The sequence below is a fragment of the Uloborus diversus genome, chromosome 10, assembly GCF_026930045.1.
Source record: "Uloborus diversus isolate 005 chromosome 10, Udiv.v.3.1, whole genome shotgun sequence".
NCBI classification, from domain to species: domain Eukaryota; kingdom Metazoa; phylum Arthropoda; class Arachnida; order Araneae; family Uloboridae; genus Uloborus; species Uloborus diversus.
This window is the reverse complement of record NC_072740.1, coordinates 61,789,705-61,803,843: the sequence shown is the minus strand read 5'-3', so window position 1 is coordinate 61,803,843 and position 14,139 is coordinate 61,789,705. Positions and strand designations below refer to the sequence as shown.

Below are 14,139 nucleotides of genomic sequence, written 5' to 3'. Positions count from 1 at the left end.
ACAAATTTAATTCGCAGTAATATTTTTTGAGTTAGACCTCCAATGATAACATGACAAAGATATCTTCATTTTCGAAAGTAGTAATTAACTCTGGGCGTGATCAGGAAATACGAACAGGATCAGTCATTAAACCAGCAGAATAACTAGTGTTTCCCATTAGAATTGATTTATATTTCTTTTTAGCGTAATTTTCGGCAACCAAAAAAAAAATAATAATAATAATAATAATGAAAGATAGTAAAAGTTTCAAAGCTGGATTTTCCTCTCGTAAAAGTATCACTGAAAATTAAAATATGCCGAAAATAAATTAACTCAATAACTTTTAAAAAGGAAGTTTTCACTAGACGCATGATATGAAAAAACATGTGCCTGTCGGTTGATCTGCGTTATTTTTGAGCGGTTCAGTATTGGGTAGAAAACTTTACTTACTAATTTAGCCACTTACCATTACTCAAAATGGGCACAAAATTGGTTCTCTTATTTTTACCAATTTCTCTCCAATTTAAAAAAACTGATTTCGTTGATAAGAAACCTACTTTACCTACTACTCCTGAACTTTGTCCATTGAATGTTGTCGGGTTCTTACTTAACAGATATTTCGTTAAGTTAAGAAATGTGCTGAAATTTTCGCAATTTTCAGGAAATTATGTTGGAAAGGGATTATGACGTTTAAAACTAAATACCCGAAAACTGATGAGCACTACAAGTAAAATGAGCGACTATTTTCTCGAAAATGTTTAAAAAAACATTAATGTTTTTCTTTTGTCTTATAAAATAATATGTTAAAAGTTTTAATTATACACAAAGGAAATTGATTTATTGTCTGCAAGTTTTGTGTTATTCAACATCAAAAGATGAGCAAAATTTTCTGGGGCAATCCTTACATGAACTTTAGAGTTCCAATATATTGATGAAACTTTTGTTATTGAAGCTAAGTTAGAGAACTATGAAAAATACCGAGTGGTGTATCCTCTTCACTAATTTTTATCTTAGGCAGCAAAGAGTAGTTCTGCAAGTGATTTTTCGAATAAGGTAGCCTTTAAGATTCTTTGTCGAAAATTTACCTTTGTTTACTTTTTTGAATAGTTGTAATTCAGAAAGATTTTTTGATATATTTTATCAGATACATCAGCGCTTTTTTTTTGAGCAATCACGATTGCTTATTGTTTTCATATGACCGACCTTGATGTCCGGTTCCTTTTTCAGAATGGACCATCAGGGGCCTCTGCAGCACCGCCGTCCACCGGAGGACGGAGCTGCTCCTCTGGTCCTATCTTCCGCTAGAAGCACTGTCCACCGGAATTCCCTCCTCCTAGGCGGTGGCGTCCATGTCCTGCATACACACACTCCTACATACACACACGTCTATACACAAACACGTCCTTACACTCATACACACACGTCTACACACATACCCACACGTAACCGCCCAGGAGAAAGGGCAGGCTTGGGAGGACATGAGCCGTTTCTAGAAACAATAGCCCCCAATGAGTTGGGTCTTGTTGCAACTCGTGATTGCGAATAAAAACGTTCATACAATATAATTAATCATGACACAAATTTTTGAAAGTATGATTTGGTTTATGGCATTATTCAAAAATTGCATGATAACACATGAACTGTTATCTCAAGCTCCAAAAACTTGTTAGAGTAATTGAAAATTATTTGACTCTTTTGGAGACGGAACATATGCATATTTTTTTTTCCCCTTGTTTTGAGAAACGTCCATTTCTGAGACGGGAAACTTGAGTTTTTTAATTTTTCGCTTCCTGTTCACCAATTTTTAAGTAGTTTTACTATAATAGAACAGAGAAAATGTTTTTTATTATATTTTTACGTTATACTTGAAGTGTTCGCTGTTCAGGCCAACTATAAAGTGTCTTTGCAAAAACTACCACTGATTTAAAAAAAAAATTCAAAACAAGTAACATTTTTAAAAAAAAGTCAATTCCTACTTAAGTCAACAAAGAAAAATTATATTTATTTACTGTTTAATTAAGTAATTACTATTAATATAAAAATGTATATAGATATTACTGAATCACAATATTAAGTGGCAAAATAGAAATTAAATTTTATTAATGAATTAATATTTGAAAAAAACAGTATTAAGATGAAGAGTTATCTACTACAGTTTATTTAAAAAATGTTTTTGAACTTGAATAGATGAATAGAAAGTATTTTATTAACGATTAAATATTTGAAAAACATACATAAATATATATATATATATATATATATATATATATATGGGGAGAATGTGAACCAGTAGTACAAATTGAAAACTGCTTCAAAATTTAACAATTTTTTTCTTATTACGATCCTCTAAATGGGTTCAAAAAGATTTTTCGCTACGTTAATACACTCTTACGTGTGCTTCTTTCTTAGTTCTTTAAAGATTTAGAGGATTTTCAACTTCGCGCCAGGCACAAGCGTAATTAGAATTTACCTTCCAGTGGGCGTGGGTTTGTTTATAACTGTTCTTACATGACTGTAAAGTCCTATATTAAAGTTGGCAACATGTATTGAAACCAAAGCTTTGGGAGTTGACCCTCACGCAGACATTTGCAAATTTGTTAGTAACTTTCTCCCGTCATACACGTGCAAATGCGTTAAGTACTTCAAAAACAGTTCTGTCATTTTGCAAAAGGTTTTTTCAATTTTAGATCTTCATTTCAAAATTGTCTAAACGGTTGTTTCACATAATAACAGTTATATTTACTATTATCTTCAAAACTGCATCATTACTATTTTCTCACAATAAAAAGAGCCTTGAAAAACCAGCTTAATGCATTAATTTAACTCAAATTATGTTGTATAGTCGTTTTTATCTTTAGAAGGGAAACAAGTAGAGTTATAAAAAACTGAAACAACAAAAGTTTTCTTAAAAGAAGAAAAAGATAACTTCTGGAAATGTGAAAATAAAAGTATACCATTAGTGAAAGAGCATGTTTTTTTTCCCTCTTCATTTTTAAAAATTATTTACGTTTTTTAGTGCTCTTAAAGCAGTTTTAACACGTGGTAATTAAATTTTGAAAGGCTTTTTCTTTGCGTAGCTTCAAATTAAAAAATCACTTAGAAGAAAAGCATTTTATTTTTATGTTCAATATTTCGCTTTCAAACTTTCCATTTTATTTAGGTTTTTTCTTTTTTTTAATTTTATTACATATGTCGATTTAGTTAAAGTAAGAGAAAAACAGATATAGGTTATTCTTGTGAAAGTATTATAAACCATTTAATCATTTCCGGCACTTTGGAATTTTTTTAACGCAGTTTTGATAATTACCTTCAATTAATCATATTTTTTATGGTTCCTCCATTCAGTTGTGTGTAATCAAGTCTCGGTTGCTTGTACTTACGTCGTTTATGAAGGGTTTAAAAATATTTTGCTTTACAAAAAAGAGAGATAATATTACGTGTCCCTGCTTCAAATCATAAGAATTGAAACTAATTTAAGATTGTGCTGAAATGCAAAAACAGTATAATATTTCAGTTACATTATATCTGTCACATAAAAAAATGTAACGATATAACTTCAGAGTAAAAATTTTACCTGAAAAACATGTTCTTTATTTACATCCTAACACTTTCTACGTTTCATATTGTCCACTCTGTTGCAGCCATTTACAAAATAAAATCAACAATTACGTTGAATCTGGTAATATTTTTAAGCCTCGGTAGTACACTAAAACTTTTTTTTATTTTTGCAACTTTTTTGTGGGTATATGAAAATATTAATTAAATTGGGACGACAAAAGAGACTTGAAATCAGTTTACGACAAGAAAATTCTTGTTTTGTCAAACTAAAAGGTTGGAACGTTTTGCATGTGGAAAACAACAACATATGAGGCAGTGAGAAACAAAGGGATGTAAGTGCCAAAAATAAAATTTTGAGATAACCAGTACATATGGTAGGTGAACCTTTCCTCTGTTTTGGGGCAAGATATAATACTTGTAACTCTAGTAAGTGCTGATATACAGCATGATTTAGGGAAAAAAATCAATAAAAGCCTATCTAGGACCTTATCCATAAACGCGTTTTATTCAAAACTTGAAAATGTCCCTTTACATCCCTTTGCTTCTCTCTGCTTCATATGTAAATCTTTTTTTTTTTAAATTTTCGCTTGTGTATTTAATGCGTTGCCTATCCACCGTGTATAAAAAAAAATTTTGTTTGTGTTGCCAAAACTAATTTTTATGGCCGCTTGTGTAATTCGTGGCGATTTTTTAATGCGATTTTCTTGTGCGGTTCCTATTCACCGCACGAAAAGAAGTTTGAGTGTATGACTTCTATGCTTAGTTAGTCACTTTGAATTCTACAGTACAGCAAGTAGGGTGAATCTTTTTTTTTTTTTTTTTTTGATACTTTGAGTGTTTTAATGTCCACAATGTTAAATTAGTTATCAACATGATATAAGAAGTTTTTCTTTGAAACTTCCAACAAAATAATAACTTTAAAATCATTGTTTCATTCAATTTTTCTTCTTAATCGTGAGATTTTATTAAAATTTGAACCATTTTTCAAAGGTGTAGTTGTTCAAAGTATTATCAGTTCACTATGTTACACTCAATGTGCAAAAAAGGGGTCAAAATATTTTTTAACTTTTTATAAATTACTCAAGCTTTTCTTACTTGACTAAACAAAAATAAGTTTTGATCTTTTCCGAATGACCAATTTTGTGGCAGAGTTTTAATAGGCTGTAACTGGGAAAAAAATCTTGGAAAATCCTTTAGGGATATTTTATAAGTCCATTAGTTGTAACTACTGTGATTTCAATGAGTGTGTGTAGTGGTAAAAAGGTAAAGAAGAAAAATTAAGTAGCAAACCACACAGAAATAATTTTATTTAAAAAAATGCTGTAAAATATCTGTTCACAAACTAAAAACGCCAAGTAAAGAAAGGTAGCTGCTTTGACATTGAGCTCGTCAACGGTGGAAGTCTCAAAGTAACAGATACCAGATCCACAAAGCATCAGTAACTGGATACTTAGGCAAATGCACTAAAAAGTCCAGAAAAGGAATATACAATAAAGAAACTGCTAAATAAGTTACGTTTTGAAATTCAAAAATAAGTATTAAATACATCCATTATCTTAAGCGGAAAAATGTTGTTTTGACAAAGCAGATGATAACAAGAAGTTAAGTCCAGAACTAAACGAGCCTTCTTTCCCGCATACCAATATCGACTTTCTAGTATCTGATCACTATTCTCAATATTAGCTAAAATTGAAAATTATTTCAAACATAACTTTTTAACATTTCAAACTGATTTCTAGAAATAAAATATGCTTGCTCATCTAAAGAAATAGATGCGTAAAAAATAAACAAACAAATAAAATTAGCACCTTTCAAACAAAGCAGCTAATATATTTTTTTTTCATTAAACAAATCTTTAATTGCTTTCAAATAGAAAAAAAGAAGAATTAAAAATAATAAACTCATTAAAATAAATACATTATGCAAAAAATAATAATCGTAAGTTTTTCCCCTGTTTCCAAAAAATAATTTTAAAAAGCGAATAAATGTACTTTAAAAAATCAATTGAGAATTAATTTTCATTATTAAAAAAACAAAATCGACTGTTCATATTTTTATGTAGAAACATACAGGACTCTGAATTTCTCGGCCAAAAACTGACTATATAAATTAAAACTTTAGAGTGAAAATAAAAACAAATAACAATAATTCAACAAATCAACAATAATTAGTTCACACTAAAAACCAAGGCTGCGGAATAGGAGTCAATCTCATTTTAGGGTAAAGGAGTTAGAGTCGGAAGTCAAAGGTTTTTCAAAAAGACTCGGAGTCGTAATCGGTCGTTTTCCCTCAAAGTCCACAACTCTGCCAATGTTTTCGAAGCCGGAGTCGAAGTTGTTTTGGGATAAGGGGGAGTCGGAATTTGGGAGTCGAACACTTTGAAATTCCAAAAGTCGGAATCAGTCATTTTTCCTCCGTGTCTAAATTTTTGCCGAAGCTACGGAGTCAGAGTAGGAGTCCGACTAATTTTCAGGTACAAGAGTCTGAGTCGGCGGCCTTAAAATTTTAAGAGCTGTAGTCGGGAGTTGGTCATCAAGAGCCATTTCCAACAAAATTTGTTTGAAGCAAATCCGCCTTTAAGATCGGGATCTATGTTGACTTTTAGTTTCTCCATGGGCGCTACTGTTAAGGGATTTGAACTGTTCAAAATTGAACGGCAAATTGTTCAAATCAAGAAAATATTTTCTATATATGATCTTCATCAAGAAATTTATGCGACAAAATTTGTTTGAAGCAAATTCGCCTCTAAGTTTGGGATTTGTATTTGACTTGAATTTCCCCGTAGGCACTAATGTTAAGTTTTTTTTAAACTGTTCAAAGTTGAACGAAGAATTGTTCAAATCAAAAAGGCAAATATGGGGTCAGGTGTCCTCGCCGAATCGGACTATTTTTTTCAAAAGTTATTAGGGAGGGGGGCAGACCGACAAACATTCTCCCCGTCTCAAAACCCTACTTTCAAATTTTTAAATTTTTTCGATATTTATGTAATCTTTTGACCTTTTTTTGTTTTAGCGATATTTTTAAGATGAATTAAGCCTTCTTTCATGCCTTTTTTCTTCATTCTCTGACTTTTACTGGGAATGTAGGCTAAAAAAAGCAAATCATCTAGACATAGTGAAAATATTTTTTATATCATATTAAATGATATAAAATGGCTATTAGAGCTTCCGGAAAAAATCTTGACAGCAATTTTGAGGCGAAACTACCAAAGCAACAGAACATTTTGCTTTGCCCCTGTTTTCACTTGAATGTAACTTTTTCTCTCTCTCTCTCTTTTTTCAGAATAATTTCACGGATATTGCGAAGCTGCTTTCGGACTTTTTTCGTGATTTAGATGTTGTCCCTTCAGATGTAATAGCCGGTCTTGTGCTATTAAGAAAACTTCAAAAGGCGGAAAGACAAGGCATCGTGAACAAGGTATGCTCTACAAATGTCATTAAATTCGTGCTATGATAATTTATAATATTTTCATCTGTGTGTCGATGATTCTTTGGAGCTCTTTGCTTTCTTTCTATTTTTTTTTTTTTTTTTTTTGTGGGGGCAGCTTTTTAAAACTTTTTCCTTTTTGTAGTAAATCTTTCAATTGAATACAATGGTTATTTTAAGTAGGAAAGTAAGCGTTTTGGGTCACGGTTGTTCTTAGACAAATAAGTCTAATGCCTACATTATCATGTCTGTAACTGCTAAAGCTTCACCCAAAAGCATACTGGAGTTGAAAAAAGTAAAAAAATATTTTTATAGATTCTACTTTTAGCGATTAAAGTAGAATAGCCGCAGTACTACTCAAGATGTTTTTAGTGTGTAAAAAATAGTAATATTTTTGGACATATTTTTAAAGAAAACTAATGAAACGATTTCACAGATGTTTTCGTTGATTTGAAAGCGTTTCATAGATTTGGATTTGCGAGGAAAATGAATAAAATCTCATTGCTTTAGAAATCACAAACATATTTGTGATTTCTTAAGCAAAACATTTTGCTCATGGCCTTTTAAAATTGCTACTTTTTAATGAAATATATGATGTCACGTGCGGGATAAAATGTCCTATGGGGATAGCCCATATATATGCAAACTTTTTTAAGGATTAAAGCAAAACAAATTTGCTATTCAACAATCTATCTATCTACATATATATATATATATATATATATATATATATATATATATATATATATATATATATATATATATATATATATATGAAAGAATGTCGTGTTATTTACACTAGTTATAACTCAAGAACGGCTGAACCGATTTGGCTGAAAATTGGTGGGGAGGTAGACATAGGATACTTTTTATCCCGTTCGACCGCGTTCCCGAAATATTTGTAATTGCAAATTAAATGTTTAATTAATTGTTTAGTTCTATGAATTCCTAATAGATGGCGGGGTAAATTAACTCGAGAGGGCGATGAACGACAGTGTCGATAGCTACGCTATTGTGGGACTGTTGTGGTCGGAAAACTGACTTTTGAATGTTTTTTTTTTTTTTTTTTCGGTATTCAGGTACATAATTTGATTTTGTAGGAGTTTTCTATTGGGTTTTGTTTTCCTTATTTCTACAACGATTGTTTTTGTTCTTATAGTTGAAGATAGTTACTTATCTAAGTAAATAACTTCATTTGTCGGAAGTGTCAATTGTGATTGCTCTTTATAACGTTTTTATTATAGTACTAGTGGTACCCGCACGGCTTTGCCCGTAGTTGAAAATTAAAAGATCATTCGGTTCGCCTGTATATTTACTAATAATGGATGACGAATTTTTCGCCAATTGGCTATGTTCATTCGCTCTCCCTTTCCACGTCATGATAATTTCGTAATTTACTCGTCCATCTTATGATAATTTTGCTCCAGAAAATGTTCTTAAAATTGAAATCGAAGAAGAAAAAAATCTAATTTTCGAAAAATCGCTTCGAGGTGCACACCCCCATGCTACAAACTAACTTTGTGCCAAATTTCATGAAACTCGGCCGAACGGTCTAGGCGCAATGCGCGTCACAGACATCCAGACAGAGAGACTTTCAGCTTTATTATTAGTAAAGATAAAGAAGATTGTTTATTTGGCGAAACATTTTAAATTGCAGAAAAAAACCGCTTCACTCGCTAAAGGGCACTGTTACGGTAGCGTGGTTGTTTGGCGCGTTAAGCGATGAATTATACAGTTGAAGGATTATTTTGAGTTTCAAAGCTAATGTTAATATTTTTATGTGTTTTTTGGTGAATAGTTTAAAGTTTCAAAGAAACTCTAATAGGTTTTTGAAAATGTGTGTACGCATTTTAGTTGAAGAAGAATGATCATTTCACACCAGAAGGGATGGAAGGGATCGTGGATTTTTTTTTATTCACCGGACTTCCTTTAAATTCTTAGCGCGGGCATCGCCGTGCTGGTACTGCTAGCAAATTATAAAAAGCTTTTTCAAAAATGCATAGATTTTCTCTTTTAAAACCTTTTGCATTTCTTAAGTTTTGGTAAATTCTAATGGTATTTCTAGATATTTTTTGTACCATAAAAAGTACGTGACACAACACCAGAACCAGTAGCTCCACGTCCTGGAAACTTTTACTCTAAGCCAGTGGCGCAGCCAGAAAATTTTTCTGGGAAGGGTTTTCAAAATCGAAAATTGTTGCTTTCTTTTCCATTCATTTACAATGCGTAATTATTCAATATCAAAGAATTTCTTCAGATTAGTAATTATTCATTCAAAGTAACTGCTTAAAAACAATTAATAATTCGTATTGATATCACTATGAAACGAAGAAAGTGGGAAAATGCACAGAATATTTATTATTAGCTTTACTTTAATCTTATAGCCTTTTTTTTGTGTGTGTGTGTTTTTCGCGAGATCATTTAAAACCTCCTCGTCAAATACATTCATGTCTTTATGAATGTCAAATGCTAGCTAATAACGGTTTCGATCTTTCGATGAGAATTGGTTAAGAGCCTCAGAAAATCCGGTGCGGTAGGCTTCCTCTCTCTAGATGTCCCTAAAAAAGATTTGTGTAGTGGTGGAAGTGCTGAGGGACCATGATACTCTGTAGAGCTTTATTGACACCATTTTAGCTATCTTATACCAGTCGGGACGTGGGGTGCTCATCATGAAATACAACTTTTATATTTAAGAATTGAAAAGTAATTTCTGACTGCTTCCCGATGATTAAAAGCAGTAAGATATTTTGTTAAAACCTATTCCGCTTGGAAAAGTTCAAAGACTTTTTTCCCTTGATTTTAAAGGGAGAAAATGAATGTGATTGTGTTCTGGGAGGGGTTTTAACCCCAAAACACCTCCCGTGGCTGCGCCACTGCTCTAAGCCCATTAAATAATACTCATAATGTTATTTTAAATGAAACAAATTTCAATATAACAGGATGTAAATTATTTCTCACACAGAATATTAATAACAACCACTATTTCTCCTGCGCCTCTATCACACACACTTTTCGTTGTGCACATCCAAAAACATTCCTCTTGCAAACCTCAAAAGAACCTCTTAGAGAAATTTGAATGAAGCTCATTTTTTTACATTTTTATTTTAATTGTCGAATCTAACAAGCCTTTTAGCAGAAATAAACTTTTTTTTCTTTTGCAAATTCAACATGCTAGTTGAAATTACGTGAAAAGTTTAAAATTCACATATGAAATATCACTTAAAGCCTAGCTTTATCTTTAAAAATTTTCTCAATGTCAATAAATATTGCATTTTATTAAATTTTTTATTGCTCTAATGTAACTTGAAAAAAATGTTATCTTCATTGTAGCAAGATGATGAAACGTACCAGTTTCTCTCAGGCGTTGCAATAACTCCTGCCACAAAATTCCTTGACATTACACACCCTGTAAGTATTTTCCTTTCCTTTATCCCTTTCCCATTTTCAACAAATAATGCTGATCACTTTTTCTCCATTACAATGCATTCAATAAAAGAAAATCTATCAAAGTAATTTAAATGGTTTAGCACTTTTTAATCTCAATAAGTCAAACAAGTTTACGTTTGAGAAAGAAACATTGTTTGCTATCGGAATTTCCCGAAGCTATTATTCTATCGCTCCGTCTGGGAAAATCTCTATTGTTATAAAACAGCTGGACCAAAATTTTCAATTAATCTTTGTTACCAAGTCAATGACATTGCTGGGAGTGATTGTTTGAATTCTTCTTGCCTCACTAACTAGATACAATTCTGATCTTCGATTTATCAAAATTAGTTTCTGTCGTGTGCAAATGACACACTCCGGTTTCGAATACTTCACTCGGACAGTTAATTAGTAATTTTAATTTTTCATTTCAAAAACTAAATTTTCAATATTGCATTATCTGTATCTGCTAAATTTCGAGTCCTTTGTTCGGGAATTTCATTCACAATTAAATTATATTTGTTTGCTTTTGCCACTTCAATTAGTAGAATAGTTAATATTGATTAACTTTGTTCAACCTTGTTTTCGAAGACAGGGGTTTAAACTTAACAACTTCCTCACAGGCTGTTGCTGACCAGGTGCTTACAATCACACATTACTTTCACTACGCTTTAGCTGTATATGGGTGGCCGATGTTTATGATGATAAAGAAAACTGGCTGTTGTCAACTGTGTCCTTACATAAGGTTAGTATTAAATTTGAGCAATTTAAAGATCTTCTTTGTAAAATGTATTCATGGTATTGATGTAAACCACTACTTAGGCAAAGGTAAGTTTGGATTTTGCTCTCTTCATCAGAATTTTATCAACCTTGGTGAGTACTTAATTTCCTACATACTAGACCTAACCTCCTGACGAATAGCTCATTTTGAGAACAAGTGTTTGCCATAAGACTTATTTATGGCTCAGAACAGGTCACAGGTCACTAATCTATGAAATAAACTTCTGATTTAAAATCTGGTTCATAATTGAAGCAGTAAGAAGCAAAGGGATGAGTGGATTTTTTAAATTTTGGGTAAAATGTGTGTTAAGTTCAAAACGTAGATTGGTTTTCATTTAGATCTATCTCTTGCCCTAAGTAGATAAGTTTCTTCTTCCTTTTGTACTAGTTTTATCCAAAATTTTAATTCTGGTACTTTCATCCTTTTGCTTCTAAATGCTTTAATTCTTATCTGAGAAAGGGTTATTTTCTTTATTTTTCTAGAATACTTCGGGATGAATAGTGTTATAGCTAATTTTGTGAAGTGAACTAGGAAAAGTTAATTGCGTGCAAAGAATGACCCTTAACCCCCGTCTCCCCCCCCCCCCCCGGACCTTCTTTCAATGACCCCGAATGTAACGACACAGATACAAAATTCAAGTTTAAGGAGATGATATTTTAATTAAAATTATTTACCATCTATGAAGTTTAAAACATTTCAGACATTAAAATATTGAAAAAAAAAATCTTATTTATTTATATTAGTAATGGTTTCAATCAATAATCCTGAGTGGTCTACTTCGAATATAAAACCTGTTTTTCAATTTAAATCATTGTTAGAAATATATTCCATTACATATTTCAAAAACTTTTATTCTAAAAGTGTCTACTTTTTTGTTTATAAATTCTTTGGCGTAAGATCCTACCATTAGTTCTTTTGGCTGTAAATAATAGTGTCTATTAATAAAGTTTTTCAAAGGTGATTTTTTTTATCGCAGTTTCAAAAAAATAGGATGTTTTATACTGAACGTTTGAATGTCAGTATAGTGTTTTATTTATTTTTAACGCCTTTCTGTCTTAATATTTATTCAATTATATCCGAAAACTCAACTGGAAAGCGATAGTCTAATGTTTGATAACAATAGCCACTCACCTACTGAAGCTTCATAGTCTCTAATTATTCTTTCTCAAAACCAACCATAGAGGCATTAGATTTTAATGTATAAATATTTTTCATTATAAATTGATCACATCTTTTTCATGTAGTCACTTTCAACGAGTTTTTTTTTTTTTTTCTTGGTTTTAGAAGAAGAAAAAATCACGCTTACACATTTAAATGTTTTTGCTTTGAAAATTCTAAAAATCATTTTAGATTTTTAACAATGAAAAACATTTTAGTTTTTAGACGCGTTTAGTCATTCACTACAGGCGGAAAGAAGTAAACATGGCGTGCGTTCGCACAAATATACTTCGGCTATGTATTTCATTTTCCAAGTAATTATTTCCAACATAAACTTCAACGAGATGCTAACATTTTTCTTTCATTATTCTCTGCTTTTTTGATACTAGGTGCTACTGCTTTCATACTGATGAAAAGAAAAAATGTGATTCTGCTACAATTGTTGAAGACAACTGCTGCTCATGTAACTATGCCGCTCTAAAACGCTTATGTAGAGAACATAACATGGAAATAATATATGCTACATATCATGTTGAGGTAAGCAGAAATGTTTTTTACACAAACTTTTCTTTCGTTAAGCAGTTACAAAACACAAATGAGTATCGCATTTTTCGCCATTTTTTGCGCTCTTACACAAGACTGGAGTTAAGTTCATTAAATTGGAACGATGTGCTTAAAAATGAGTGAATGTGAGTACTCACTATACGGGCAATCGAATTTGTATTTTTTTTATAAATTCGTTGTTTAGATCTTCTTAAGGTACTGGAAACTTAAGATATTTTACTTAATGTTTTAAAATACAGTAGTTGGGAGCATAATACTGCCTTGAGCAGGGGAACAGCAATATCTTCAGAAATGACTTTTCGCGATATTTGAAGAAATGCATTTTCGATTCAATGCTAACATTAGAGAAAAATCGGGATTTGGCGGGGTTTTTTTCGAGCAATTTTTTCAGCAGAAACCAAGTAAGCAAGCTTATACAATAGAACCATAATAGATGACAAAAATGAAAAGTAAAAAAATTCAGTTACTGCCCTTTACCTGGCCACGGCAGAATATACAACACCATATAGAAATTTTTATCGAAAGTTTGTTAACGATGGAGGATAGACATAAAAATAAAACTTTTCACTCACCTTTTTTTTGTTTTTTTTTTCACAACTGCATTAATTGATATTATTTTACACGGAATTTAAAACAAATGTTCTTAACTTTAAACAAGTGGCCCTAGTATAGTAGTAGGAGAACTCACAAAGCGAGCGACAAACTAGGTTCAAATATTGACGGCGAATTTGTGCGCTAAAGTTCAAGTTCTAGGAAAATAGTGCTTTCTGACGATAAATATTTGCTGTGTAATAGGAAAAATATAGCAAAATAGGCGTAAGTAGATTTTCACCTCCCCAATAATTTTACTGCGTAACTAATGATGATTAATAGTTACGCCTGCACTCTTAGCAATTGTACTTATTTCTGTTTTGATTTAAAAAGACAAAAGTTTTTAGGGTTTTATCATTTATGGCACATATTTAATCAGAAGAGGTAGTTAAATTCCTTTATTCTTTAATTTTGTGAAATTCAAAATCGCATAACAAACAAGAGGCTTGTACAGGATTCATTGCATCGAATATTTTAAAATAAAAAATGATAATTAATTTAGTAGCTATTTTTTAACATTTGTCAATTAAATATGAGTTGTCTGAGTGGATGCAAGATATTTTTATTTATTTTTAGTGGAATAAGTTCTCAATTACAGAAGCTGAAATGTTTACCTTTAAAGTTGCCCTACATTTTCTTTTCCACCTCTACCGAATTCT

At 31.5% G+C, this 14,139-nt stretch overlaps 1 protein-coding gene across 1 annotated transcript in view; it reads left to right on the top strand.

The window, feature by feature from the left end:
• The window catches only part of LOC129231020 (diacylglycerol lipase-alpha-like), a 175,791-nt gene that overhangs the window by 67,373 nt on the left and 94,279 nt on the right, over positions 1–14,139 (top strand). Inside the window, exons 6-9 of the mRNA XM_054865266.1 lie at positions 6,820–6,954; positions 10,294–10,371; positions 11,010–11,131; positions 12,715–12,862. Coding sequence (XP_054721241.1) covers positions 6,820–6,954; positions 10,294–10,371; positions 11,010–11,131; positions 12,715–12,862 — 483 coding nt within the window. The remainder of the gene's footprint in view (positions 1–6,819; positions 6,955–10,293; positions 10,372–11,009; positions 11,132–12,714; positions 12,863–14,139) is intronic.